Here is a 26478-nt window from a genome sequence, read left to right on the forward strand (position 1 = left end):
TTCTTTTTTTTTTTTCCTTTTTTTTTTTTTTCCCCCCTTTCTCCAATCACACGGGTGTAACGCAAGACCCCGGTTCCTTCACTGGGCGCTGTGGTGTCAGGGACAGGCGGGAGACCGAGCCCGATGCCGTGATGCTCGGCACGCAGGGACGCAGGCAGGAGCGGCGTGTGTAAACAGTAATGAGAAAGCTTTGATAACAACAACTAAAAATAAAAATAAAAGGCCCTTTAACAGGCCGAAGAGAGGGAGCACACCCGTACTGGAGTGAAAAATTACCCCCTTCCTTGCAAAAATATAATAATCATCCCTAACCAGAAGGAAGAAACTAGGTACATTCTTTCTCTTGATGGGATACTCAGAAAGTCTTTAGGGTTTCTCCACCCAAAAGTGCATCCCGGTGCCGGTGCGGCGCCCGTCAGAGCGGCGTGTACTGGTTGTCGATGGCGCGGACGTGGCCCCGGCCCGGCGCCTCCGCCTCGTAGTCCGAATCGCGGTGCCGGGGGCCAGGGGCCACGGCCGCCCCGCTCGGGCGCAGGCTCTGTGCCAGCTCGGCCGGCGGCGGCACCAGGTGGAAGATCTGCTCCGGTGGGGGACCCGGGGGGGTCTCGTCGGGGCCGCGGGGGCAGGAGGAGCCGGCGGAGGCGAAGCTGAATTCGGGGCTCCAGCTGGGAACGGGCAGGGGAAGAGGGACCGTGCTGCCGGAGCCGGGAGCTGCGGGCAGAGGGAGAGACGGCCGGTCGGGGGGATGCTCCTGCCCCGGCACCCCCGCTGCGGGTATCGGGGTCGGGGTGCGGGGCGCATCCCGTGCCCTCCCTGGCTGCAGCAGGGAGCGGCTGGCGGTTTGGGGCAGCTTCTCCTTTCTCAAAAGAGGAAGCTGGGAGCTCGGGAGTCACCTTTTGTGCCGCTGCCCGGACGCTTCCGCTTCCCCCCACCCCACGTGCGGCCAGAGGGCCCAGCTCTGCCCAGCCCCGGGGCACCCGCGTCTGCCCCCGCACCCTCCTGCCGGGACGGGAACCACCCCATCCCCGCACCCCATGGGACCATCCCCGTCCCTCCGCGCCCCTGTACCTTGCGGCTGGGGCAGGACGACGACGTAGCTGGACAGACGGACGTCGCAGGCTGTCCCGCACTCCAGCGGGATGGGGTAGCGATGGAAGTGGTGCAGCATCTCCACGATGGAGGAGAAGCGGAGGTGTTGGACGCGGCACTGGCCCCGCTCCGTCAACGCCAGCCGCAGGTGCTGCGGGGAGGAGCACAGACCTGTTACCCTTCCACCGGCTCCCTTGCTGGAGGAGATGATGGGGGGACATGGGGATATTTGGGAGGGGACACACATGGCCGTAGCACGACGTGCCGCATCCCCAGCCCGCGGTGCACTGCTCGCTGCAGGGGCTTTCGCCCCCCGCCCCAGGAGCAGGGACAGAGACCTGCAAGCACCGGGGCAGAGACCAGGCAAGGAGAGCATCTCCCTGGGGCGGGACGTGATGGGACAGGGACCACGCCACGGCGGGGGGGCTGCCCGAGGGGCTCCTGTGAGATTTCCCCCACCACCACCCCAGCCCCTCTCCCGCCTGTACCTTTGCTCTGCCCTGGAAGTTGAAGGTGAGCACGTACTCGCCGCGGCGCGTCTCGCTCTGCCGCACCAGGAAGACGCCGTGGCCCTCCAGCCCCCCCAGCTGCACCAGCTGAGCCGCCTTCACGCGGGAGATGGGCCCGTGGAACCAGGGGCAGGAGGAGAGGAACTGCTCCATCTTCGGCCCCGCCGCCTCCCCCGGGCCCCCCGGCGTCGCCCCTGCTAGGGCACAGGGATGAGTGCCCCAGGGACGTGGGGACCCCTGCCCGTCACCCCTGTTCCCCTCCCCTCTGGCTCTGCTCCCCGGCCATGCCGTTTGGGGATGCCCGATCAGCCTGGCCACCCATGGCAGGGACCGCTCCCCCCGCCCCGCCCCAGCGAGGGATGCCCCCGGCATCTCTGCCCTGTCCCCAGGGTCCCCCGGGCGTCCCCACCGCTCACCTTGGCTGACGGCGTCGGTGCTGTCGGTGGGGCTGGCGGCCACGGGGTCGGGGTGCCGGCACGCCAGGAGCTCGGGGTCGCCCACGTCAGACCTGCCGGGGATGGGAGACGCCAGGCTGAGCACGGGTGGCGGGGGACGGGAATGGTGCAGGGGGACATGGAGTGGCTGTCCCCATCCCCAGGCTCGGGGACGCTCGCTGGGCGCTTACCCTCTGCGCACGCACTCCCGGATCTCGGCCGTCCAGGAGCTGAGCTGCTGCTCGTCCCCCGCCTCAAACAGGACATCGGTGGCGTTGGTGACCTGGGGGACATCGGAGAGGGACAAGGGGGCTTCAGCGAGAGAGAGAGAGACAGAGAGAGGTGCATCCCCCTCCCACCCACCCACACTCGGGGACTGACCCTGACCCCAGCTGGGGCAGAGCATCCCCTGCCCTGAATGCCACATCCCCCCCCCAACCCCGTGCACCCCCCTCCCTGGCTGGGAAGAGGAACCGAAATTTGGCACAGGAGCCTTTGGCAGCCACGTGCACCCCGGAGGGTGGGAAAGGCCTCGGGGCTGGCAGCGAACCCCCTCGGGCGGGCCCTACCTTGAGGACGAAGGTGTGGAGGTTGTCGGGCATCTCGAGGCGCGTGCACCTCCGCACCTCCTGGACGGCAGAGCAGGCGGCGTGCAGCTTCGGCTTGGAGCCCTGCGGAGGGGAGTGCAGCGGCTGAGCTGAGCCCCAACACCCCCCCGCACCCCGCACCCCCCTGAACCATCGCCCCCACATCCCGCTGCTCTGCTGGGACGGGGTCAAGTCTGCCGGGAGCCACCCGAGGCACGGCAGCCGGCAAGGAAATACCCTGCTCTGCAGGGAAATACCCCACCGGCATGGAAATACCCCGCGTGGCAAGGAAATACCCCGCACGGCACTGCCGGCGCGCACTGGGGGGGGGCCGAGCAGCACCCGGAGTGGGGACCCATCTTGGTGGCCCCCAAGGACCCGGCGGGAGAGGGACGGGTGGAGGAGAGGAGGGCGAAGGGGGTGCCCAGCATGGCAGTACATCCCGGGGAGACCGTGTGCACTGATGGGGAAATCGGGGTGCAGGCAGGGAGCGCCCCGGTTATGGGGGGGGGGGGGGTGGGGGGGGTCGGCCCCGCGCTTGGTGGTGGCGTGCCAAGAGCTCCCCGCGGCCGCCCGGCTGGTTTGGTGCTGACGCAGGCACATGACAAAATGCTGAGCAAACACTTCCAGAAAGGCTAATAATACCCCTCCCGGCAGCTTTTGGTTCCTCTGCGCGCCCTGTGCACCGGCAAGCGAGCCGCTGACTGCCGCCAGGCTGCGGCACGTGGTGCCCACCCAGCCGCCCCCGGGACCGGGCTGCGTCACGGGTGCTGGGGACCCTTCTGGGTGCAAAACACCCCAGGGACCCCACTGCTCCGGTGCTGGGCAATGGAGCAGCCCCATCCCCTCCCCGTGCTCGCCGCCGTGGCCGGATCCGAGCGAGCGAGCCGCACTGTGCAATCTGGCAACACCCAACCAGCACCGGTGTGTGCCGGGCACGCTCGTCACCCTGCACCGGGCTTGGTGCCAGTACGGCGTGACAAAATTTTGGCTGGCATGTCCCCAACCACCTGCACAACCCCAAGAGGGTCCCCACAAGGCGATGGGGGACATGGCACGCTCACTAAACCACATTTAGTTGGTTTTTGGGGTTTGGGTTTTTTTTTTGTTTTGTTTTTCCATCCCCACCCCCCCCACCCCCTTCCTCCCTCCCTCGACACTCTCGACCGAAGACTCGGTGTACTTTGGGGCCGGAAACGCAGCATGAGAGGGATCAGCCCTTATCAGCGCCGAGCTGTGCCGAAAAGAAAGTTCTTAGAAGTCGCTCGCCGAACGGCATCGTGCAACGGGGTTGGTGCTACCGCGGCGGCTCGCGGCACCCCCCCGCCCCCCCCGGCCCCGTCGGCGACAGTGATTGCAGCTGCAGCTGCAATCACTGTCGCCGACGGGGCCGGGGGGGCGGGGGGGTGCCGCGAGCCGCCGCGGTGGCGCCGGTGCTTTATCCCGAAGGAGATTTACTTTTTAACCATCCTTGGAAGATAACCGCGTCCTGTGCAAAGTCCTGCAGGGATAAAGCGAATGGGTTGCCCGTCCTGGCTGTTTTCCCGCATATGGGTTGCGACGCCCGGCACGTCCCCGAACTCGTCGGCGCGGCGGGTGTTATCGGCATGCATCCCGATCGTGGCGTTGGGGTCGGCCTCCCGCCTTCCTAGGAAGCGGGAAATTCCAGGAAAAGGGAGTTCGGCGAAGCCCCGGGGAGAGCGTAGACGGGGGAGCACAAAGGGACAAGGAAATGATGCAGCAGAGAGATACGGTGCCCGAAAAACCAGTCGGGCTTCGGAGAAGTGCCTACCGCAGGGACGGTGCCCCCACCCCCCGAACCGCCGCACCTGACCGCAAGATGCCCTACTCGATGGCGGCTGGTACCGAGAAAGGGATTTCTTGGTAACCAAAACTGCACACTCAACACACCGCGTGGTCGCCCAGCACCCACGGGCTCCTTCTCGGCAAAAGAGATGCCACGGCAGCATCGTGGGGCTGGGTACCCCCCCCCTGCTGCCACCTGGGCATTGGATGGGATGGGATGCTTGGGATGGGATGCTCAGGATGGGATGCTCAGGATGCTCAGGATGGGATGCTCAGGATGCTCAGGATGTTGCCCCAGCTCAGCCCCCCCCAGCCCAACTGGCATCAGCTCCCTCCCTGGACACTTCACCCCACCGCTCCCCAAAGGATCCTGTGCATATAGAGGAAACCCCAGCACAAGATTGAGCACCCCAAAAAAAAAATCACCCAGAGCCACGATGCCGTGTAAAGGTGCACGCCCAAGCCCCCAGGACACAGCCAGCACCGCGCCGTCGCTGCGGCACCCCCAGTCCTGACACCCGACACGCAAACTCGGCCGTCCTGGGGCGTGACATGGGGGATCTCTGGCTGCTGACGGCAGCACGATCCAGCCCGGCTCCCCAAATTCCCGCTCCCTGTCAGGGGCTGAGGGTGGCCGGGCACTGCTGGGGACATCAGGCCACCGATGGGGACGACGGTCCTGTCAGCTGGGGACGGAGGAGCCACGCCGGCTCTTGGCACCTATTTAAATTTAGTGCTTGAGAGCGGCGTCCTCCCCCCTGTGATCTGCTGACCCCCCCAGCATTTGTAGGTTTTTCTTTGCAGGAGATTTTTCTAGAGTTTAAAAATACGCAGCTTTAGCCAGGCCAGACCTGTCCCCAGTGTCAGGGGACATGGGACAAACCGGAAGACGGAGGAAAATGCCCCCCCCAGGATGAAACTCCCTCCTGCTCCCTGCCCAGAGCATCCCGCTGGAGCCCAAGGCTCAACCCGCGGCAGGGGGGACACCCCACGGCACCCCCCCCCCCGTCCCGTGTCCCCGGCATCCCCAGCCCCCGGGGGGGGGGGGGGGGGTCCCCGTGGGGTGTCACCGTGAGCACCGGCGCGGCACGAGGAGATGCAGCCCGGCACGGGGAGCTGCCGGCACGGCCCCCGCCGCCGGCGCGCACCTGGGGAGCGCAGGGAGAAAGTGGGGTTTGCCGGTATCTGTCACACATAGGAAGGAGACTGACGCCAGCTCGGCGCTGTGGTCGTGCCAGGAGTGCGAGCTGAAGGTCAGGCCAAGGTCACAGCTGCACTTGGGCGTTGCACGCGTGGAGAGGAGCTGCTGCGTTTCCGCCTTGCAAAGCCCCGGTAACAGCTCTCACCGCTGCTCCTTCGCCCACCGCTTCGCTTGCTTTACTACCTGCGTATAGGCAAGGCCGGGGCGCGGGCGGCCGCAGTGCCGGCAGGCTGTCCGTGCCGATGAGCGCCGCCGGCTCCTGTCGCGGTGATTCTCCCTCCGGCAGCCTTCGCAGCACACCTTGCCGCTTCCCTTTCGTGCCTTCGTGTGCAAGCAAGCGGTGGGGAAATCACCGCCGGGCAGAGCTGGCTCAGCACGGCGGGTCCCCCCACACCTCTCCAACAAGGATCTTTTGGATTTAGATTTTTTTTTTGGGGGGGGGGGGGAAGCAAAACTCCTCCCAGCCCACCCACACGTGCCGGGAAAGCTCTGGCTGTGATGCTCTGAGCCGCTGCTGTAAGGAGCACGACCCGCATGGATGCGCAGGGGACGCTGCAAACGCCGGGAGAGCTTTTTTTTCCGAGGAAGGCAGCCAGCTTTCCAAGAACGAGAGCAGGAGAGCCGCGGGTGCCTCCAGGCTTCACCGGCACCGCCCACACATCGGCAGGGTGCTGGCACCCACCACCCACCCAGACACCCCCCCTGCCCCGAGCTCAGCTGATTTCCCAAAACCGCCCCCACCCAGACCGCTGGTTTGCACAGGAGGGAGCCGGAGCCACCCCCCCGCTTCCCAGCGGATTTGGCCGGTGCTCAGCTCCCTGCCGGCAAAGGCGGCGGTGGCGAGGGGATGACGGCAGTGGCACGGCGATGACGGCGGTGGCGAGGGGATGACGGCGGTGGCACGGCGATGACGGAGGTGGCACGGCCGTGGCAGCGGGGCCGGCAGGCTGAGGCTGCACGGAGCAAAGAACAAATCCTTCGAGAGCGGCGGGTGCTGCCGCCGGCCCCTCCACGCGCCGGGGATTCCCCCACGCCGGTTCTTTCGCTTCCACTCTGAGTCACGCCGCGGGAGGCGGGGAAGTGCCGCGAGCCCTCGTGCGAGGACCCCGACGGGTACGGGCGAGATTCATCACTTCTTGTAAATCATGGAGCCCGCCGTGTACCCCTTACACGAGGAACAAACCTCCGCCGGTGCTGCAGCGTGCCCGGGCACGACTCGGCCGCGCCAGGCTGCCAGCGGATGGACAGACGGACGGACAGCCACCGAGAGCTGCAGCGGTGCGAGCGCCCGGGCGTAAAACCACATCCCGCGCCCACGGCCCCGGGAGTTTTGTGAAGTTTCCCAGGAGCACAGAGGCACGCAGGCCCGTGCCGGGGGGATGCCGGGCAAACTGGAAGGGAAACACGTCCCATTGCCCCGGCGCAGGGCAGCGGGGCGGCAACGGAGGTCCTGCGGGGATGGGGGGGGGGGGTCGTGCCGGAGGGTGCAAGGTGTCCGCTGCATCGGCATTTGTCCTCAGGGGTTTGCAGCATGGGGAATCCCAGCGCTCATCCTTGGGGATTTTTTGCATCACAGATAATCCCAGTGTTTGTCCTTGGGAGTTTTCACCGTGGTTAAACCCAATGGTCATCCTCAAGGACTCTGCACCATCGATAAGCCCAGCACGTGTCCTGGGGTGTTCGCACCACGGCTAATCCCGGCATTCATCCTCGGGGATTTGCACCACGGCTAATCCCAGCGCTCAGCCTCGCAGGTTCACAGCACAGCTAATCCAGAAGTTCCTCCTCGGGCTGATCCCCGGGGACAGGTCCACCCCTGGCAGCCCCAATGCGGGTGCTGGTGACGGGGTCTGGGATCCCACTGACTCGGGGTCATTTCCCTGCGCACCCCTGGCCTCTCACGTGCCTCCTGCACCCCGTGTCTGCTGCAGGACCCCCCCCAGCCCAGCTCAGCCCCTCACAGGTTGCTCTGGCCTCTCTGCCTCCACGCAGAGGCTGTTCACTCTGAAACCTACTGAGAGCAGCAGTGAGCGCCATGATGGGGTTCTCTGTTCTGGGCTTGGGGCACTGGGCATAGGAGGTTTCCTGCCTCTCTTAAGCAGAGAAACGGGAGAGGTGATCCCCACCGTGGGCTGCTGTGTGAGCTCGAGCCCCGCCGGACCCTGGCCGTCACCTCCCCAAAACCCCCTCTCTGCCCTCCCCAAACCCCAGCCAGCATCCTCAACCCACCAACCCCAGAGGGACAAAAGAGTTTCCAAGACGCCCCGTCTCCGAGCATCCCCAAAGCTCGTGGCAGGGGACAGAGCCATCCCCGAGGGAACCAGGCTCAGCGGTGACAAGAGGCACTGTTGTGCCGGCCTGAAGCGCTGGCTCGGGGGTGGCCGGGGCACAAAGCTCCTTCTGTTCCCATCCCGAGCGGCTGCCGAGCGCCGGCGAACGGCGACATGAGAAAACACAGCCTGGGCCCCCCACCGACCCGCCCAGCCCCTATTTCTTATTAAACTAAACCCGAGGTGCTGCGAAACGCAACCCCAAGAGCCGCCAGGTAAATCCATACCCCCGGGGAGGGGTTTGGGGGGGGTCTGGCTAGAAACCCCCACCCCATCCTCAGGGCTGACTGCCCCTCTTTGTACAGTGATAAACCTCAGCGGCCACCAAATCCACGTGAATGAGTTGATGCTCGCTCCCCAAAACCCTGCAAATCACCCCAAAACCGGAGAGCCCAGTGGCTCACGTTCACAGTGGGGTTTGGGAAGACGGGGGCTATAAACGGGATCTGTAAACAGGCGGTGTTCGCCAGCCTCTTTTTTCTTTTTTTCTTTTTTCATTTTAAGCCAAATTCGTTTCCAGCGTGGGCTGCTTTAATAATTTCCTGGAATAAATAACAAGCACGGAAAGTAAACAAGGTGGCTGCCTGCGAGGGGGAGCCGGCTGCAGCCGGGGACTGAGTCACCCCAAAGCCTGGGCCCCGAGGCTGGGGGGATGCGGGGTGTCCAGCACAGACCCCGTAGGGTCCCCAGGATGTCCCGGGGTTTTACATCACCCAGGATGATGCAAGAGCTTCGAGAGCCCAAGCAGGAGCATTGGCCCCCCCCGCCCCGGGTGGGTATGTCAGTCCCAAAGCAGGACCTGGCCCTTGCCCGGTGCTGCGCCCTGCTTGGCTGAAGGAAGCAGATCTTGCCCAAAATGCTTCATTTTTAACATCATCTCCAGATGTCGTTGAAGATCGCGATGCCCATCACGGGCATCGGTCAGAGCTGGGAAGGGCTGCGGGGCAGGGAGGAGTGGGGTCTGCCCCAGCCGAGCCCCCCGCCGCCGGGATGAATCCTTCCAGACCCTGCGTTGCCTGTACAGGCTCATAAATATTTACCTTTGAAAGAAGCAGCGCTCAGCCTCGAAACAACCACATCCTGGGCCATAAAAAAAAAGAAAAAAAAAAAAAGAAAAAAAAAAAAAGAAAAAAAAAGAAAGAGAGACAGCCACCCAAAAAACAGCACCGGGCATCTCACACCGGCTGCCGGGGCTGAGCGGGACCCAGCACCCTTCCGCACCCACTGGCACCCCACAGCCCCTCGCACCCCCAGCTGCGGGAGGCTCGAGGGGAAGCGGCGCAGTCCTTGAATGCTTTCCCAGTCCCTTTTCCTGTCATTCTCTATACATCTCCATTTTTCGCTCGCTTCGCAGCTTGCACGCGGTGCTTTCCTACCCGAGCAGCTCTGCAGCATCCGCGCGAGGCAGACGGCCCCAGCCGCGATCAGCCACGTGCCGGCAGGCAGCGAAGCGTCGCCGCCGTGAGCAGAGGGGTCACGGCGATGGGGTAACCCCCCCCCCCACCCGCCGGCAGGGTGGCTTTTAAAGGATGGGGTTAAAAAGAAAGGAAACCCTCCGAGCCCTTCTGCAAACCCCAACAAGCCCAGCGCGCGGGGAAGCGGCACGTCGGGGCTCCGTCCCGCACCCTTCCCCTCACAACCCAAATCGAGACCTCGCGAGCTCCATCCCAGCAACACAGTTTCCAAAATAAGAAACTCTGCTCTTCAGCAATTAACGCCGGGGCTGTGGTTACTCTGCTAAAAGTGTTTTTTCCGTGCATGACCAAGGATGGAAAAAGTTGTGGTTAATAAATGACAAATAACCTTTTGTCTCGTTGCCCTCCCCCCCATGCACCCTCCCCCTACGATACCAAAAAAAAAAAAAAGTGGGGAAAAAAAAAAAAAAAAACCCTATAGAAAAAGTCACCACCAAAATCTCAAAAAGCCGAAAGGACGCCCAGCCCCGTGCGCCTTCGAAGAACAGCGAGCAGCGCAGCGCCGAAAGCAAAGCGGCAAGGGGATGCGCCGCCCCCCCCGCTCGGCGGTGAAAGTCTGTGGGCGGGTTTCGGTGCCGCTCCAGGCACCTTCAGGTGTAGTTTCACCTTTTCCAAGGGAATCACGGTACATCCAAACCCCTTCGGCTCTTACCCCACGGCAGGTTTCCCAGCTCCTGGCCTGGGGAGGCCACGAGAAGGATGCGGTCCCTGGGGGTGCTGGGACAGGGATGTCATCCCTGGGAGAAGGGTGCCAGGAGAGGGATCCATCCCTGGGGATACAGGGAGAGGGATGCCAGGAGAAGGATGTGGTCCCTGGAGATGCTGGGAGAGGGATGTGGTCCCTGGGAATGCCAGGAGAAGGATGCCAGGAGAGGGATCCATCCCTGGGGATACAGGGAGAGGGATGCCAGGAGAAGGACGTGGTCCCTGGAGATGCTTGGGAGAGGGATGTAGCCCTCCGGCCACGTGCTGGCCAGCCACCAAGGGATGATGCAACAGGGTCACTCTTGGCTGGAGGATCAAGGCAGCAACCCCCACCAGCCTAGGGCTGTTTAACATTCTTATTGCAAAAAAAGAGAGGAAAAATACTGCGGCGCGAGCCACGGGGACGAGGGCAGGAGCACACATGGTCCAGCCTGCTCCGGCTCGCAGGATGGAGGACATCAAATGGGATCCAGCTTGACACAAACGTGCCTTTCCCCGGGCCAGGGCGATGACGGGACATTGAGCTGCTTCCCATCATCGGCAAACCCCTTCTTGTGGGGCAACCCCTGCCCGCGGGCTCCGGCAAACCCCTAGGGTTTGCCGGAGCCCGCGAGCAGAGGGTGCCCTGTTCATGACGGCCCTGGGAGGAAAAGGCCATTTTGCAGCTTTTTTGGGTTGTTTTTTTTTTTTGCAGGACTAGAGGAACAAAGGAGCTCACAGGGCTGCAGCGGTGAGAAGGGCATTCGCGCATCCAACTTGGCGTGTGCAGTTTTAAGCGTACTTACAGGTCACTAAGAAGAGGAACCGTGCTTTGGATTTGAAGCAAAGCATTGTGCTGCAAAAAGAGGGGGGGTTGCTCAAGTCCCGGCCTGGGATAGGGATGCAAACACAGCTGCTGCTGGGGTCAAGGCTTCCCAAAAACGTGGCCTCTCCATCCCTGCAGGCAGGAACCAGCAGCAGCTCACCCTTTGCCGCTCCACGTATCCTCGGTTGAGTCACCCAAGGCCACGTTTGAGCAGCCCCAATTGCTCCTGGAAGTACAAAGCTGCTCCAGGAGGAGCCGGGATGGGGACGGGGACCACAACGCCAGGATGTGCCCCCACCCCGTGCCCGGCTGGCTGCCGCGCAGAGCCCCGGGTGCTGACAATCGGAGGGCAGCGTCGTAGGACCTGCTTGCTCAGGAGGTGGCAGTTCTCAGAAACCAGCTTCAGGTGAAAGGAAGGGGAAAAAGAAAGAAGAAAAAAAAAAAAAGAAGAAAAAAAGAAAAAAAAAAAAGAAAAAAAAAGGAAGTCAAAGCAGTCTCACGCTGAGCAGAGATAAAAATACTGCTCCTCCTGTGGCCACAGCTGAAGACGTACGAGCCATGACAGAGGCACCATGGGTTTTCACCGGAAGGAATCTTCCCGGCTTGTCTCGGCATGCCATTAATTTATGGGATGCACTGGATTTCATTAAAACGCTATAAAGAAACCAGCGCAAATGCAAATCCCATTTCCCTTCCCCTTCCTGGAAAAACATCTGGTCAACACAAACGGCTCAGGACATTTCCGTTGCAAATCAGAGTTTTCAGGGAGTTTAGGACTTGGCCATACAAAAGGCGTTTGGGGCTGGGCTGAGGGACAGGCCAGCCCCAAAACCCCACAGGACTGCCCTAAAACATGCAAACCTATTTTGCCAGCTTTAGCTTAAATTTATGAAAGTAGAGAGGCCTCAGAGCTACTCAATCCTACAAGTTCTACGAGAATAAAAGGCGGGGTAGAAGAGAAAGCCCTCAGTGCCTCCACAGAAAGCAGGGAGGACTGGCGAGCACTGCCCTAGTACTAGACATCAGAGAATCCACGCGGGCTGCACACCTAGAACCATAGCCAGGGTTTCACTGGATTTCCTGTGCCCACATATTTACACACCCATACGTACAAGCGTTAGAGATATCCCGACATCCCCCTGCTCAGGATGGGCCCACAGAGCACCATCCCCTCACCCTGACCCCCCTCAGCAGCACGGCATCCTCGCACCCCTCCTCTCCCCGGCACACCGGCACCCTCCGGCGTGTCCCCAGGGTGGGGGTCCGGGTGCCCCCCACCCCGTACCGGGTGCCCTGCGCCCACCCGGTGCCCTGCAGCCAGGCTGCGACCCGTTCCCTGGAGAGCTCCGGATCCCATCGCCTCCAAATCCCTCCTCGGCAACATCGTTTTCCCGGGGCCGGAGAGAGGAAGGAGCAACACCAAAACCAACCCAGCAGCAGCTGCGAGCGCGGGAAACCCCATCTCACCTGCCTGAAGCTCCCACGAGACCGGCACATCCCCGGGGAACGGGATGCCCACGCCGGGCAGCGCCGCGGGGACCACCGGCAGCTCCGGCACGGCTCGCCGGCACTCACCCCTCGGACCAGCGCAGCGCCGGCCGCAGCCGCCCAAGCGGTAAATGGGATTGGGGCTCTTCAAAGCGCCCTGCTCCCTTTGATGCCGGGCACGTTACGGGATTAGGCTGAGAGGCACCGGGAGGGGGGGAAAATAAGATAAAAGCTGGCAAAAGCAGAGCGAGGGAGCAGCGGGCGAGCCATGGTGGGGCAGGTGTGGGGCCACCCCCCCTCTCCCCACGGACCCCCCACTGCCGAGGTCATTGCGAGGTGTTGAGTATCTGGGAACTTGGCTTGATGCTGTAAAGCTGGGGGGCTGAGCTGACGTTTGATTTACATCGTGTTATCGAAAGGGGAGAAAGGGACAAGAGGAGGGCACTTCTGAGAAGACCTTGAGGATGACCCAAGTGTCCAGAGACCGGATGAGGATGAAAGCCCGCAAGGACCGTTTTTACGGTGACTTTGTTTAAAAACGTTAATCTTTCATGATGATCAACGGCATCTTTAAATCAGGAACAGATCCACGACACGGGGGAAAAGGCAGCAGCAAAGCCCCGTGAGCATCCCAGGGCCGGAGGAGGGAGGGGAGGGAGCTCCCCACAGCCTTCCCCGGGGACTCACTGGTTATTATTTAGTTATTTTTAAAGAAAAAACAAACCGCCAACAAGCTGTTCTGTTCCCACTGCTCTGAGGTTTGCTCCCTTGCTGGGTTTGGGGAGTGGGACCCACCAACGCTACGAGGGACTTTCCACAATCCCCAGAATTCAACCGCAGTTACTCGGAAAGGGGCTGGATTGATTCTGCTGTAAAGGAGACAGGATCTGGCCCCGGCCCAGTTAATTAGAAAGGAAGGACCCGCCCTGAGTACATTTGCACAGGAAGCAATTTATTCCGGAGACTCACAAAATCCAGCGAGGAACATCCCCCCCCCCACCTTCCGCAGACCTGGCCGAGAAACCCCCCAGCCCGAGGCCCCGGGGGACCGCAGGGTCCCCAGCCCCGCCGTGACGGGGACTCACCGGGAAACCTCCGTGGGACGGAGATTTATCGCAAACCGCAGGGAATAATGGGGCAGAACTTGCCAAATGTCTTGTTTGAAATGCGTCCGTCCCCCCCCCCCGCCATGGGTCAAAGCCGGTCAGGGGCTGCGGGGAGAGGAAGAACGTGCCCACGCCCGGGAGGGCATCCCTTCACTTCGCCTTTATTTTTGGCTTTTGCAAAGCCCCGAGGGCAGGTCTGGGCAACAGCCACCGAGGATGCAGAGGAGCAAAGCCAGCAGCCGATTTGGCAGCGACGTCCAAAATAGCACCAGCCCGATGCCTCCTCCTCCCCACCGGCCGGGCCGTTCCCTGGCGCGGGGTCCAACATGCCCGGTGCCGTCCGAGCGAGCCGGGGCCGGACCATGCCAGCACCCAGCGGTGCTGCCCAGCTGCTGGGAGCACCCTCCGAGAGCCCCAGAGGGGTGCTGCGTGGAGCCGGACCTCCCGGTGCCCCGGGATGGGGACACATGCTCCCACTGGGACGAATAACCGCAATCCCGTTTTTGGTTTTTTTGGGCCAATGAAGCAAAACTGGCTTTTACTTTCAGATTTCACAATTTTGGTGTTCTTTTTTCTTTTTTTTTTTTTTTAAATATGTAATATTGGAGTCATTTGACAGAAATAGCAGGAATTCAGCTGGCAGCTCCCTGGTCCCGCTACAGCAGTGAGCAGCAAACACAGCCCGAAGGCAGGGACAAGGCTCTGGCTCTACCAGAGTCCTCCTCCTTCCGAAGCACAAGTTAATCATCAAAGTCAAACAAACACACCAAAAAAGAAAAAAAAAAAAAAAAAAGAGAAAGAGAAAACCCAGCCCATCACGCCTGCGTAAGATCTGCCATGTGGAGGAACTGTCTTTTTAAAGATTAAACACCACGGCTCCCCCCGCATCGCTCCCCGTTCACTCACATCCTGCATCATCTCCGCTCCAGCCAGCGTCTAAGCACCAGGGGAGCTCCCTGGGGCAGTCGGGATCTGAATTTCTAGCCACAAAAGTACTTACAAAAATAAAATTAAACTCCCTTACAGGTCCCACGGGGAGCAGAGGAAGGCACAGAGCCTAATTTCTATATTCCCTTTCCTTTCCCAATTTGCCCAGGCCAGCAGCCGCCCTGGCTGCTGAAGCCACGGCACAGCGGGGACAGGGTGAATTTGGGGGTCGCCAGACCCAGTGACCCCCCGCCTTGCTGGGACGGGTCCACGGGGCTGGGAACGAGCGGTGCGGAGGCCACCGGCCCCCATCCTCAGCTCTGCGTCCGAGGGCAAAGCAGGCGCTCTGCTTCTACCCAAAAAAGCCAGGCTTGGGGTCCCAGCGGGGAGAAACGCAATTGCGTCTCGGGCGACCGTAACAGTCGGTGTTTGCGTCACCCCTGGCACGTGGTCACAGCACCTCTCGCCCCCCCAAAACGTGAGCCCACGGCAGTGGCTTGGCTCTCCTTCTCCGAGGTCTCAAACAAACAGGGCGCAGCCTCCGCGGCCAGAGCAGAGGGAAAGCAGCGGCAGCGCCGGATCCCGGGCTCGTGCCCAGACATGGCCCACGGGGAGAGACCCTTGCGACCAGGGACGCACCACGGCCCCGTTCCTCCCCGTGGGACGTGCCAGCACCCCGGCATCGTCCCCAACCCGCCGCCAATACCCACACGTATATAAAGCCGGCAGGTCTTTACCTTGGGCGGGTCGAAGAGCTCCAACACGTACTCCTCGCCGTCGGGCGTCCCGGCTCGCCGCAGCACCAGGCGGCAGCGCTGCCACCGCGTCCCGCTGTCCAGGGAGGTCTCGTCCAGCAGCCCGTACTTGAGGAACCCCTCCTTGCGCACCTCGGGGGGCTGCTCCCGCGACAGCCCCCACGGCAGGATGCGCTTGCCCAGTCCCGGCTTGAGAGCCGCCTCCGCCGCCGCCTCCCCATCCCCATCCCCGGGGAGGGCGTCCGAGGAACGGCGTCGGAAGAGGCTGCGCCAGCTCCTGCGCAGCTGGCTGAGCGAGAAGGGCCGCCGTGCCGGCCCCGCCAGCTCCTCCGAGCTCCGGGACTTGCGCAGTCCCGTCGGGGTGGCCTCGGGGGCTCGGACGGGCTGCTCGGGGCGGGTGCCCGGCTCCACCTCAGCTTTGGTGGCCACCGTGCCCAGGGAGGCGTCCGTGTGCCGCCGGTGCGTCTCCCGGTAATCCCGCGCCGGGCCGGCGGGCAGGATGCGGAGCTGGTTCATAGCAAAGCCCTCCTTCACCTCATGGTAGAAGTACTGCTGGAAGAGGTCGGTGAAATGCACCGAGAAGTTCTCAGCGGCCAGGAGGTCATGGTGCGGGTGCTCGGTGGCGAAGCGCAGGTAGTGCCGCGCCAGCTCCTTGGCGGTGCTGATGGCGTGCAGCTCGCAGAACTCATGCCAGCCCCGGGGATGTGCTGGCGTGCCGGCCGGCAGAGCGTGCCCATTCATTGCCGTGGCTCCAGCGAGGCGGCCGCGCTGCAAGACAGAGCACACCGGCGGCGTTAGAGCAGCCCCCGCACCCTGACACCTCCTCCCCGCCCCGGCAGCCCCCGGTTGGCACGGCCGCGCGCCGCTCTGGATGCATACCCGCGGGGCGATTGGCCCGGGGTGCGCCGTGGTTAGCTTGGCCCCCCGTCAAAGCCGCTTCGTTAACCGGGGCAGAGCGTGGGGACACGCGTCGCAGCCGGCCTGGGGGCAGCCGGCTCCCCGGTGAGCGGCACGGCCGCGTGAGCAACCGCTACGGCTCGTGACCCACCGTCTGGCATGGGCAGCGGCAGCGCAAGACGCCGAGCGCTCAGCCCCACGGCAGCGCCTCGCATCCCCATCCCTACCTCGCAGGGCCGTGCCTCAGTTTCCCCACCTGCAAGGTGGGGTGCAGGCAGGTCCCGGCGCAGGGCGTCTGCGCGGCTTCCTGCCCGCACAGCTGCCTGCAGCTGCCCGCCGTCCCATGGGGACGCCCGGCCGGGCCGCATCTGCTCGCCTCCTGCCAAGGCTTCGCAGCGCCAATGGGTTTCCCTCCAGGGACCTGATTCAACGGAGCTGATAAAGCTGGAGTGGGGGCACGAGGGGGAGGAAACAACATGAAAAGCTGCAGCAACCCAGGGTCGGAGCTGCCTCGCCTGCCAGATCCGCCCAGCCCCACCGGCCAGGGATGAGCACATCTCCCCGGGGGGATGCTCCGAAGCCTGCGGGACACAGGGGCCGTTGGGCTCCGGCACCCCACGCCGTATCTCTGCCCTGAGCAGATTTTGCTTCGAGGCCAATCTGATGGCGCCTGTGGCCGGCGTGCAATCGCCCCGGCGTGCCCGGCTGAGCCCGGCAGCGGCGTTGCCTACGGCTGGCCTGGCTGCGCTGCGCTGCTTACCGCCGAACCTCGTGCTCGCCCACGGCACTTATCGGGGCCGTGCACTCTGCTCAGGCAGGAAACATCGGCCAACCCACCCGGATCCTGCTGCGCCAGCACGGGCACCGCCGCCTCCTCGAAACGCCGGCCGCTCGGCAGCAGCACCCCGGCTGCTGGGAGGGGAGGAAAAGTGATTGCATTTGTCGGGGGGGGGAGGAAAAATTTAACAAAAAAAAAAAAGAAAAAAAAAAAGGGGGGGGGGCAAAAAACGAGGGGCTGGGAGGAAGCAAGCAGGGCGATGCGGCACGGCGGATCTTGTTTGCAGCCGAGGAGGCGATAACGCCGGGAAGTGGACCTCTATCTCTGCCCACCCGTCACCCTTCCTAGTACCTCCTACCAAGTTTCTAGGCGAGGGGAGATGTTATCTGCCCCCCGCCAGCCTCGCCGGAGCCCAGCTTCTCAGAAGAGCCACCCGAGGCTCGGGGCCGGCCGGCGTTGCGGCGGTGCCGGGCGTGCTCCCGCCTGTGGCCCGGCCGAACCCCCCGACGGGGCCCCCGTGTGCGGCCGTCTATCAGCTCCGCCAGCCTGCAGATGACTCAGCATCCTCCCGCTGCGCTCCCGCTTCCTCCCGGCACCCGGGAATCACCACCGCAGCCGGCGGCACTGCCGGCACGCTCGGCGGGATGCTCCCCGAAAATGCAGAGGGAAGCGGGGCAGCCATGTGGACGGCTCCTTAGGTGGGCGGGAGATTCCTAGAACCGGGAATGCGCCTTCCAAGTTTCCAAGCTTGCTCCATGCCGGCTTCAGGAGAGGTTTGCAGCGTGGGAAAAGCTGAGCTTCGACCGTACCACGCGGCGGGAAGCAGCCGAAGGCCGTCTCCGGTAGCAACGTGCTTTTTCCAACCGGCGTAACGATGGGAAATACGTCCCCAGCGCTTCCTCCTGCCGGCACCGGCACACACCGCGATGCCGTCCTCCCTGCTCCTGCCTGGCACGCTTCTCACGTGGCAACGGTTAACCCGGCTGAATCCACGCTTGAGCTACCGCAGCAGCATCCCGCTCCTCCGCCTGGCGCCAGGTTTCGGCAGGGACATGCCGCAGGGATGCGAGTGCCCGCTGCCGGGTGGGCTTCTCCCTGCTCCGGCCCGTCGTGCTCCATGATGCCGGAATTCGGCAGCCGGTGGCTTCAAGGGAGGCTTGACATCCGCATCCCTTATACCCCACACGTTCCTAAAGGGGCTCCCAGCCATCCTGCAGGTCACCACGGAGCCGAAGGACTTGTTGCAACTGCTCACAGCTTTAATTTGCACTGACTGGCGAATCCAGCCCACCCCCGGACACACGGTGGGCTGGCTGGGATGGGGGGGCTAACGTGCCCCCCCGGCCGCTGGAAGAGCTGTACGTTGCCCAGCCCGCCCCACCGCGGGGCTGGTTTTGGGTGCTGCGGGTGTTTTGGGGTGCTGGGCCAGGACCTCGAGGAAGAGCGAGATGGGATGGACGGGCCGCGGGCCGGCGTTGATGCAGGCTGGGGCTGCGAGCCCTGGCTTGCGCAGGACCCAGCCCCGCAGCCGAGCCGCCCCCGGGAGAGCTCATTAAACTCTTGCCCAACCTGGCGAGCGCGGCTGCGGCAGCGGGTGCCAGCACCGGCCGGGACGGTAACCCCGAGGCCACGGCTTGGATCCGGCAATGGGTTATTTGTGTCTTTGTGGTGGCAAAAATCCCAGTAAATGCATTTGCTGTTTAATTGCACCCAGAGGAGCCGGCAGCACCGAGCAGCGCCGGGGCAATGCCAGGAGCCAGCACCGCAGCTCTGCCACCCGCTCCCGGAGGATGAGTGGATCGGAGCCAGCTGGCCAGCCATGCCACGGAGGGGCTGCAGGATCCGGCCCGCTGCCTTCCCACCACGGAACAGCCACGCAGGGGGCTGCGGCCGCACGGGAAGGGCACCCTCCAGCTCCCAGCGCTGCAAATCCGGCCTCAAAGGAAAAGGTTACGGAGCAGAGACCGCGTTGCCAGCCGTGCCCTGTGCCGAGCGAGCCGTGCTCGCACACGCGCGTGCACAGGCGGCCCCGGAGCATGTGCAGCACAGCCAGCGCACCGCGATCCGAAAATGAAACCGGCCACGACTCCTCACCGGTACTCTCCACGCCAGGAAAATGCACGCCAGCAATGTAAATAGGAAATTTGATTTATGTGCTGTCTCTCCCAGAAACAACCGTTCCCCAACTGGATGAAAAGTGGCCGGCGGCGTTTCCAGCTCCCTTTTACAAGCTATTCAAAATTCACCCTAAGGACTATTTTCAGAAGGGAGCGAAGCGAGGGGCTGGGAGACGCCCTCACCGGCCCCGCAGCTCCCAGAGTGGCAGAAATACAAAGTTCCCACAATCCCAAGAGCGGGAACATTGTTCCTTCCCAGGATGTCCTCCATGAAAAGAGCTATTCTGAGCCGGCAGCAGCCTTTCTTGGCACGGCCCCGCAGCCCTCTCGCGAGGCGGCTATAAAAGGCTGGGTTACAATGAACAGCACTTTTCAATGGGAGAGCATCCGGTGCGGGAGGCTCGGGGGGATGCGGGTCCCCAGGGGGGAGCTCAGGGGGATGTGGGTCCCCGGGGGGGGGGGGGGCCAGCCCGACAGCGATAGGCTCACAAGGGCTGGGTTTTGGGGAGCATCCCCCTGGGATGGTGCCGGTGTAGCCCCTCTCTGCATCCCGATCCCCTGGGCAGCAGGGCGGTGGATGCTGGAGGACCAGCTGGATGCGACCCTGGGTTGAGAGCGCGGGGTGGCGCGGCCGTTTGGGGACGGTCACGGAGACGCCGCTGCTCAGTGAGGCAGGAGAGGGGCTGGTGGGGGGGGGAGAGGCGGGAAAGGGGCTGGCTGCAGCCTCCTGATGCGGGTAAAGGGGGGGTGGAGGGGAGCACCCCAATTTCAGCCTCCTCCAAGCTGGGTCACGACACGACGTGTTTACGGCACATCCCCTGCCCTGGGCACGCTGGCTGCAGCGCGAGCACGGCCATGGAAAGCAGCCCCAACTCCGTGCTCCCGGAAAGTCCCATGACATTCTATTGCTGCCCTTCAGCTGAGCCTCTTCTCCCTTCCAGCAGCCCACTTTCACCAGTGGGGTAAACATTGCTGATTTACCCCAAGCAGACCAGAAAGTCCCAGCCCACGCACCCAGGGTAGCAGAGAGACTCCACGGGAGGGAAGGAGGGCGACGGGGCCCCTATGACCCCCCACGAAACAGCACCCACATATGGACAGCATTGCTAGAGAACGGCTGAGGTTATTTGTGTGTCAGGCCAGCGCACAACCCGCAGCAGAAACTGCCCAGCACTGTCCTGCTCTTCTCTCTGGGAGCAGCCCCCCGCGGCGGTGTGGATTCTCCGGGGTCTCGTAAGGGTGATGGCACAGCACCGCCGCTCCCTGCGACCCACCGGCTGTTTCCACACAAGCTGGAGGACCCCAGGGTGTCTGAGGACCTTCCCTCTCTTTCCTTTGGCTGAGCTGAACCAAAAAAGTAAAAAGCAACAGAGAAGCAGGTTGGAGAGATCCTCCACACCGCACGCCCACGCAGGCTGTGTTTTAGGAAATCGGGTTAAAAGCCGGGAGGTTTGGGGAGGCTGATTTTGCTCCCCTGTCCCCACTTTCTCACAGGACACCCCCCCGCCCCCATCTGACCGCCTAGCACTACACGACTCGCTAAATTAAAGGCCAAAGCTGGCCTTAATCTACAGCTCTGCGTGGGCTGAGCAGCGCTGCAGACCTCTGGGGACGTGACTGATGTGACGGCACTTTAAATCCAGGGGAAATCCACCCGTTTGGCTTCCCCTGATCGCTCCGCCGGGAGAGACGGCTGGAGACAGCCCATCCCAAACCCACCTCGGATGCTCCAGGCTCACCTGGCCCATAGGAGCTCACCAGGATGAGCCGATTCCCAGCTTCCCAGACACTCTCTGCCTGCTTCCGTTCACCCGAGCGCCCATCACCGTGGCGTCTGGCACCCTGCAGCCTGTTTTACACCATCACGCTCTCCTACACACATTGCCTGTGGGGAAAAGCCCGGCAGCGGGGTGGCCTCTTTCGACAGGGTTTGTTTTGTTGCATGAAATGAATCGCTGCGGTGTAGGCGTGGGAGAAACCGGGCGCAGGGAGCGCTCCCAGGGGAGCGGCCGGATGGGGGTCCCCGGCTTCACCCACGGGGACAGGGGAGCGGCCGGCAGCTCAGTCCCCTGCCAACCTAGCTCTCCCTCCCCGCCGCAGCGCTCCCCCCAAGGCTGGATTCGGCCCTTCCACCTCGCCGAGCAACGGCAGCGCTGGCTGTACCACAAACCTCACCAGCACCAAGCTCTTCCACTTTCACTTCGTCTTACCCGCTGGGATTTGTCCCGACGTCTTCGCGGTGCCAGGGTCAGCCCCAGCAGCCCCACGCGCGCCTGGGTGGGTGGGCAGGGTTTGTTCTGGGTGAGGAGGAGGTAAGACCCCTGAAAAGCCACCGGCACTTGCACCCAAATCTCTCCGGCGCGATACACGGCGCTGGCAGAGCCGCTGCCCCGCGGGCTCCGGTGAAACCAAAACAATCTTCTCGGAGGCAATAAATGCATAAAGGCAAAGGAGAAAATAAAAGCAGTATCGGGGTCAGGGGGAATGTACAGGGACAAGGCACTCCTGCACCTAAAGCAAGTTAAAAAGAAATCCGAGGCGAGTCAAAGTGAAACCTGCCAGTAATTTCACGGGCCTTTAAACTCCAGTCCCGTAACCCGCCAGCAAAGCCGGATGGCAGACAGGGACGCGCGAGAGCAGGGAGCGCCAGGTCGCTGCACCGGCCGCCTCTTTCTCTGGCTGCTTTTCCTACCTAAGCACAGCAACCCAAAAAGTCCCTGGGACACCAGCCCACAACTCCAGCACATCTTGAATCCATTTGCAACAACAATATCGAAATCGCAGCTCGACAACTCGTCCCGGTTTCCTTGACAGTAAATCCCAACCCCGGGCAGCAACGACCGTGTTATTGCCGCTTTCGGAGCCAGCGGGTCCAGGCTCTCTGCGGGTGAACCCGCTGGGGCTTGGCACAAGCAGCACTGGGCATGCCAGCAGGGCATGGAGAGGCCACCGAGATGCTGTGTGCCGGTGCATCGGCCTCGTGCTCCGAGCGCCAGCGCCTGCCAAGGCAGGCAGTGCCTGCGAGCCAACCAAGTCCGCGGGGAGCAGAAAGCCAGAGGAGTCTGGCTCCAGCTGGCACCGCCGCTTGACACTCGCAGCAGGCACGGGGGCAGAGGAGAAGGGGGCAGCGGGGCGGGCAGGCAGGGCACAGCCCCCACGGGCAGGGCAGCACCCCACAACGGTGGCTGGGACAGGTGGGCATCACCCCACGGGGTCCTGCACCCTCCGAGAGGGGCCACCCACACGCCAGGGGCTGCGGGGGGCAGGCGAAGGAGAGGGGCAGGGCTGGCTCCATGCCTGCTGCACCCCTGGATCAGGGGGCTCCAGGACAGGGGTGCTGGGAAATGCAGGACCTTGAGGGGGACAGGGATTGTGGAAGAAGGGGTGCTCTGGGGTACAGGGGTGCTGGAAAGATGGGGGTCCCCAGGATTCGGGGCACCCACAGGAGAACAGCGCCACTGGGGTAAGGACTGCCAACAGGGGAAACGGGTGCTGGGAGGACGGGGGTCCCCGAGGGTGACCATGGCCCCTGGACGGAGGGAACCGGAGGAAGAGGCCCGGGAGAAGAGCGTCCCCCCGCAGAAAAGGCGTGCGGGGGCGTGGGGAGCAGTCCGAGGGCCGGGGGCCGGCAGAGGAGGGGGCTCATACTCCCGGAGCGGGGGTGCTGGGGCTCCGCCGGGGCAGAGGGTCCGCGCCCGCAGCTGCCGGGGAAGCTCCCGGGGCTGCGGCAGGAGAAGCGGCCGCCGCGCTGCCTCCCCCCCGCCCGGCCGGACCCCGCCGCCGCCGCCGCCGCCACTTTCGCTTTGTCAGCGGCCGCTTCCCGGGGACTCCTGTCCCGGCACAGCCCGACTCGGCACAGCCCGGCTCGGTTCGGTCCCGCTACGCGCCCGCGGTTACCTGCAGGAGAAGGCGTCCGGCTGCTGCTCGCCCATGGTGGAGCGCGGCGGAGCGCCCGGGGACGGGACGGGGCGGACGGGACGGGACGGGGCGCACGGCTCGGGACGGCTCGGGACGGCTCAGGCAGGAAACCGGAGCAGCCGACTCCGCATTTCCGCCGAGCCGAGCCGAGCCGAGCCGCGGCAGCGCGGGGCGCGGACCCCGGCCCCAGGCGGGTTATGTAAAGCGGAGCGGCGCGGCCGAGGGCGGAGGCTGCGCGGGGGCGGAGCGGAGCGGATCGGTGCGGTGCGGAGGGGCCGCGCCGTCTGCCTGGCTGGCCGTCCGGCCGTCCGTCCGCCCGGCCGTCGGTCGTTCCGTTCAGGCCCCGCCGGTAGCTCCGCGGGTGCGCAGCGCTCCGCGCCGCCCCTCCCCTCCGGTGTCTTTATCTTATCGCATCCGCGCCCGCGGAGGCAGCGGCAAAAAACAGCCCGGCTGCGCTCGTGGGGGGTTGGCTTTATTTTTTTTAAAAAAGTTTTTATGACTCGTACAATTTTTTTTCTCTGTGGCTTTGGGGGTGTTGGGGCACTGCCCACACACACACACACACACACCCCCCCGGCCCCAGCCTGGTCCCTGTCCCCTGGACGTCAGGAGGGAGCCCGAGCGCGGGGTCGTTTTGGGGGCTCGGGAGGGGTGTGTGCAGGAAAACCCCCCGCTTTCCTGTTCCTGCCTGACCGCGTCCTCCCACAGCTCCGCGGGCTGGGACCCGAGGGACCTCTGCGGTGGCAGCAGTGGGCGAGATGCCGTCTCAAACCCCGTTTCTCATCATGTTCCTCTGCCTTTCGGTCGAGGAAATTGTCTTGCTGCAAAAGGCACCACGGGGCACTGCCCACGCCCGGCGGGAGCAAATCAGGCCACGGAGCCCACAGTTGTCTCGCACAGTGGGTGAGGGATTCGGCCCTGACAGAGCGGTTGTAAGTGTCCCTCTGGTCCCAAGCAAGGCTGGGGACGGGGGTGGGTGAATCCAGGGCAGGCTCAGCTGTCCTGGTGTCGTCCCGGTGCCATCCTGTCCCAGGGGAACGGGAGCGGCGTGGCAGAGCTGCAGCTGCCCACCCTGCGAGCCATGGGAAATGGGAGGACAATAAACTTTCACTGCACTTTTTTCCAGGAAAGGGCTGGTTTGTGGTCTGTACCATCACGTCTGGCCCATCAACATCTCCCACCCGTGTCACCGGCCGTCCCGAGAGCTCCTCGGGGGCCTTGTCCTCCCTGAGGAGCAGCAGCAGTGCTGGGGACGGAGGGGCTCTCCTGGCCCCACAGACCCCCCCGCAGGCACCGCTCACACCAAGTGTGCAAGAGCCACGGTGGAGCAGCCCTTCCCCGGGGGCTGGCGCTCACCCAGCGTGCCAAGCCAGGGAAACCCAGGGAGGTGGCAGCTGGGATTTTACAGACAGCATGCAATCAATTTGTGGGTGTTGGGAAGGTGGAAGCTGCGGGATTTTGCCCTTGGAGAGTGGGCTGAGGCATGCTGAGCTGTTTGCAGACAGGCATTCGTGTGCCGCCACCAGTGGGCTCCATCCTCGGCGATGCTTTAAAATACACCCCAGTTCGCTCGCCCCCTCCGTTCCCAATCGATCCCCATCCGACAGGGAAAAGACGGAGATGGGACACCCCCCCCCCCCTCGCTGGTGCTGTGCCCTGGGGCTGGCCAGCCCCAGACCATGGCCCTGGGCTGCTGCTGGTGCGGACGCAGCCCCACTGCCCCCCTCCAGTCCCACCGACCCCCCCAGACGAGAGAAGAGCTTTCCTGCAGGGCTCTAACCCCACGCTCCCCTTGGGCATCGCCTGCTCCAGGGGTCCAGGTGACTCTGCAACCAACCAGCCCTCCCCAAACCCAACAGGGAAGTGGCTGGGATCAGCTGACGTGATAAAAATCTTACCTTAAAAGCTGCTTTTTAATTCCTCCCGCCGTTGCTTCATGCATAATTGCACCTTCTGGCTTTTTTTTTCCGAGCACGGACAAGAGGTCGGCGGAACCCAGTGCCGGCCCTCCTTCCCACGGGCGCCTGTCCCAGCTCGCAGCTATTGCACACTTTTCTTCACGAGCTTCATCTATTTCAAAAGCGCCCTCTCAGCGTCCTCAGCCCCCGTGGCCTGAGATTTCTCTTTTGTTTTGCTTCCTGTATGGATTTTCTACAGTCCCTAACTGCTAATTCACTACCACCGACTTCTGCTTTTTCTGTTTGTTTATGCAGAGCTGCGCAGATGCCCTTGTACACGAACACACACACACACGCTGCCGCTTCCCTTCCGCTCTGCATCGCGTTCAGCTTTTAACCATTGCTGCTTGCTTCTCCCCTAAAAGCCTTCACCAGTTTCCAACGGTCCTTCCCACTTCTCTCTTTAACTCCCGTGCTCCGGCCCGCTTCGTTTTCAGGATGCGTGGGGTGGTTTGGAAGCGGCACGTCGGCATTTCCCCGAGTGGGATGCGATCGGCTGCGGGTGAGATGGGAGTCCCCCCCTCTCTACCTGGAGAGGGTCTAGGGGTGACATCTGGAAATGTTTGGCTCTGGGGGGGTCTGCGCTGAGCTGGCAATGCCCCCCCCCACCCTCCCAACCCCCCCCCCAAAACCTCAGCCTGCCTTTTATGCGCCCCTTCAGAGGGCAGGGTGCCGATGGGCAGGGTGGCGATGGAGGGGGTGTCCCCGGGCTGGCTGCCTCCCCCCCAGCCCCGCCGAGCCCCGGAGCGCCCCGCAGCCGTGGCTGGGCTCCAGCCGCCCTCTCCCGGGCAGCCGCCGCAGTGCATCCCGCCTCCGGCCCTTCCCAGCCCGGCTTCGCCGGCCCCGACGGTGGAGGGGTGGCGGGGGGGGGGGGGGGGGGGGGGGGGATGGCAGGGCAGCACCCACCCGGTAGCCGCCCCCCGGGCTGCCAGGCTGGAGACCTGCGTGGAACCGTGAATCTCGCGTGGGCCAAGAGCGGGACAGGAGTGCCCGCACCCCAAAACACACTGCGGAGGGTTGTGCCAGCCCCACGCTGGGGATTCTGTGGTGGTCACAACTCGTTCGCCTTGAAGCCCAGGGCAGAACTTCTGCATCCATTTGGGATCCCTGGGGACCATGCGCTGCTGCTCACGACAGAGACCTGCACCCCGTCTCCTCCACGTGCCGGCTGGGGACACGCACAGAACCGGGCATCAAGCAGCCCCTCGGTAACCCCCAACGCCCCCAGATTTCCAGGAGCGGCCCCCACTGAGCTGGCGCTGGCAGTGATTCAGAGCTCACCTCCCTGAGCTGTTGAGCACCCGCCGCTGCGTAACCGTGCCACTAAGTCACCAGTCATGGGAGCAGCAGGAAGCAGAGGCCAAGGGCACCCCGCGTCCCGAGCACCGCTCGGCAGCCCCCCGCCTCCTTTCGGACCCTTTTCCTCTCCCTTTTCTCTGCTGTCAGGCAAGCTCAGCATAGGAATTTATTTTCTCATCTTTCCCAGCAAGACCTGGCAAGGGAAACTGAGGCACGGGCACCGGGGTCCTCTCCGGGGGTGGGGGGCACTGAGAGGAACAGTAAGGAAAAGACCTTCGGGCTGCTCAGAAGGGG

At 63.6% G+C, this 26478-nt stretch overlaps 1 protein-coding gene across 9 annotated transcripts; it reads right to left on the minus strand.

Annotated features, from left to right (window-relative positions):
* SH2B3 (SH2B adaptor protein 3) lies at positions 1 to 25144 on the minus strand. Of its 9 annotated transcripts, none has more exons than XM_075769738.1 (8): positions 24826 to 25144; positions 15200 to 15985; positions 2602 to 2703; positions 2224 to 2315; positions 2015 to 2106; positions 1578 to 1792; positions 1069 to 1240; positions 1 to 711 (listed from the first exon to the last, which is right to left on the minus strand). In XM_075769738.1, the coding sequence occupies exons 2-8, from the start codon at positions 15956 to 15958 to the stop codon at positions 416 to 418; spliced, it is 1728 nt and encodes a 575-aa protein (XP_075625853.1). In that variant the 5' UTR covers positions 15959 to 15985; positions 24826 to 25144; the 3' UTR covers positions 1 to 415. The 9 variants fall into 9 exon arrangements, with proteins under 9 accessions (XP_075625853.1, XP_075625851.1, XP_075625852.1 ...); XM_075769736.1 differs by having other exon boundaries at positions 1578 to 1795; XM_075769737.1 differs by lacking the exon at positions 24826 to 25144 and adding an exon at positions 22907 to 23261.
* Positions 25145 to 26478: the final 1334 nt, after the last annotated feature.

The sequence above is a fragment of the Balearica regulorum genome, chromosome 17 (genome assembly GCF_011004875.1).
Source record: "Balearica regulorum gibbericeps isolate bBalReg1 chromosome 17, bBalReg1.pri, whole genome shotgun sequence".
Classification (NCBI taxonomy): domain Eukaryota; kingdom Metazoa; phylum Chordata; class Aves; order Gruiformes; family Gruidae; genus Balearica; species Balearica regulorum.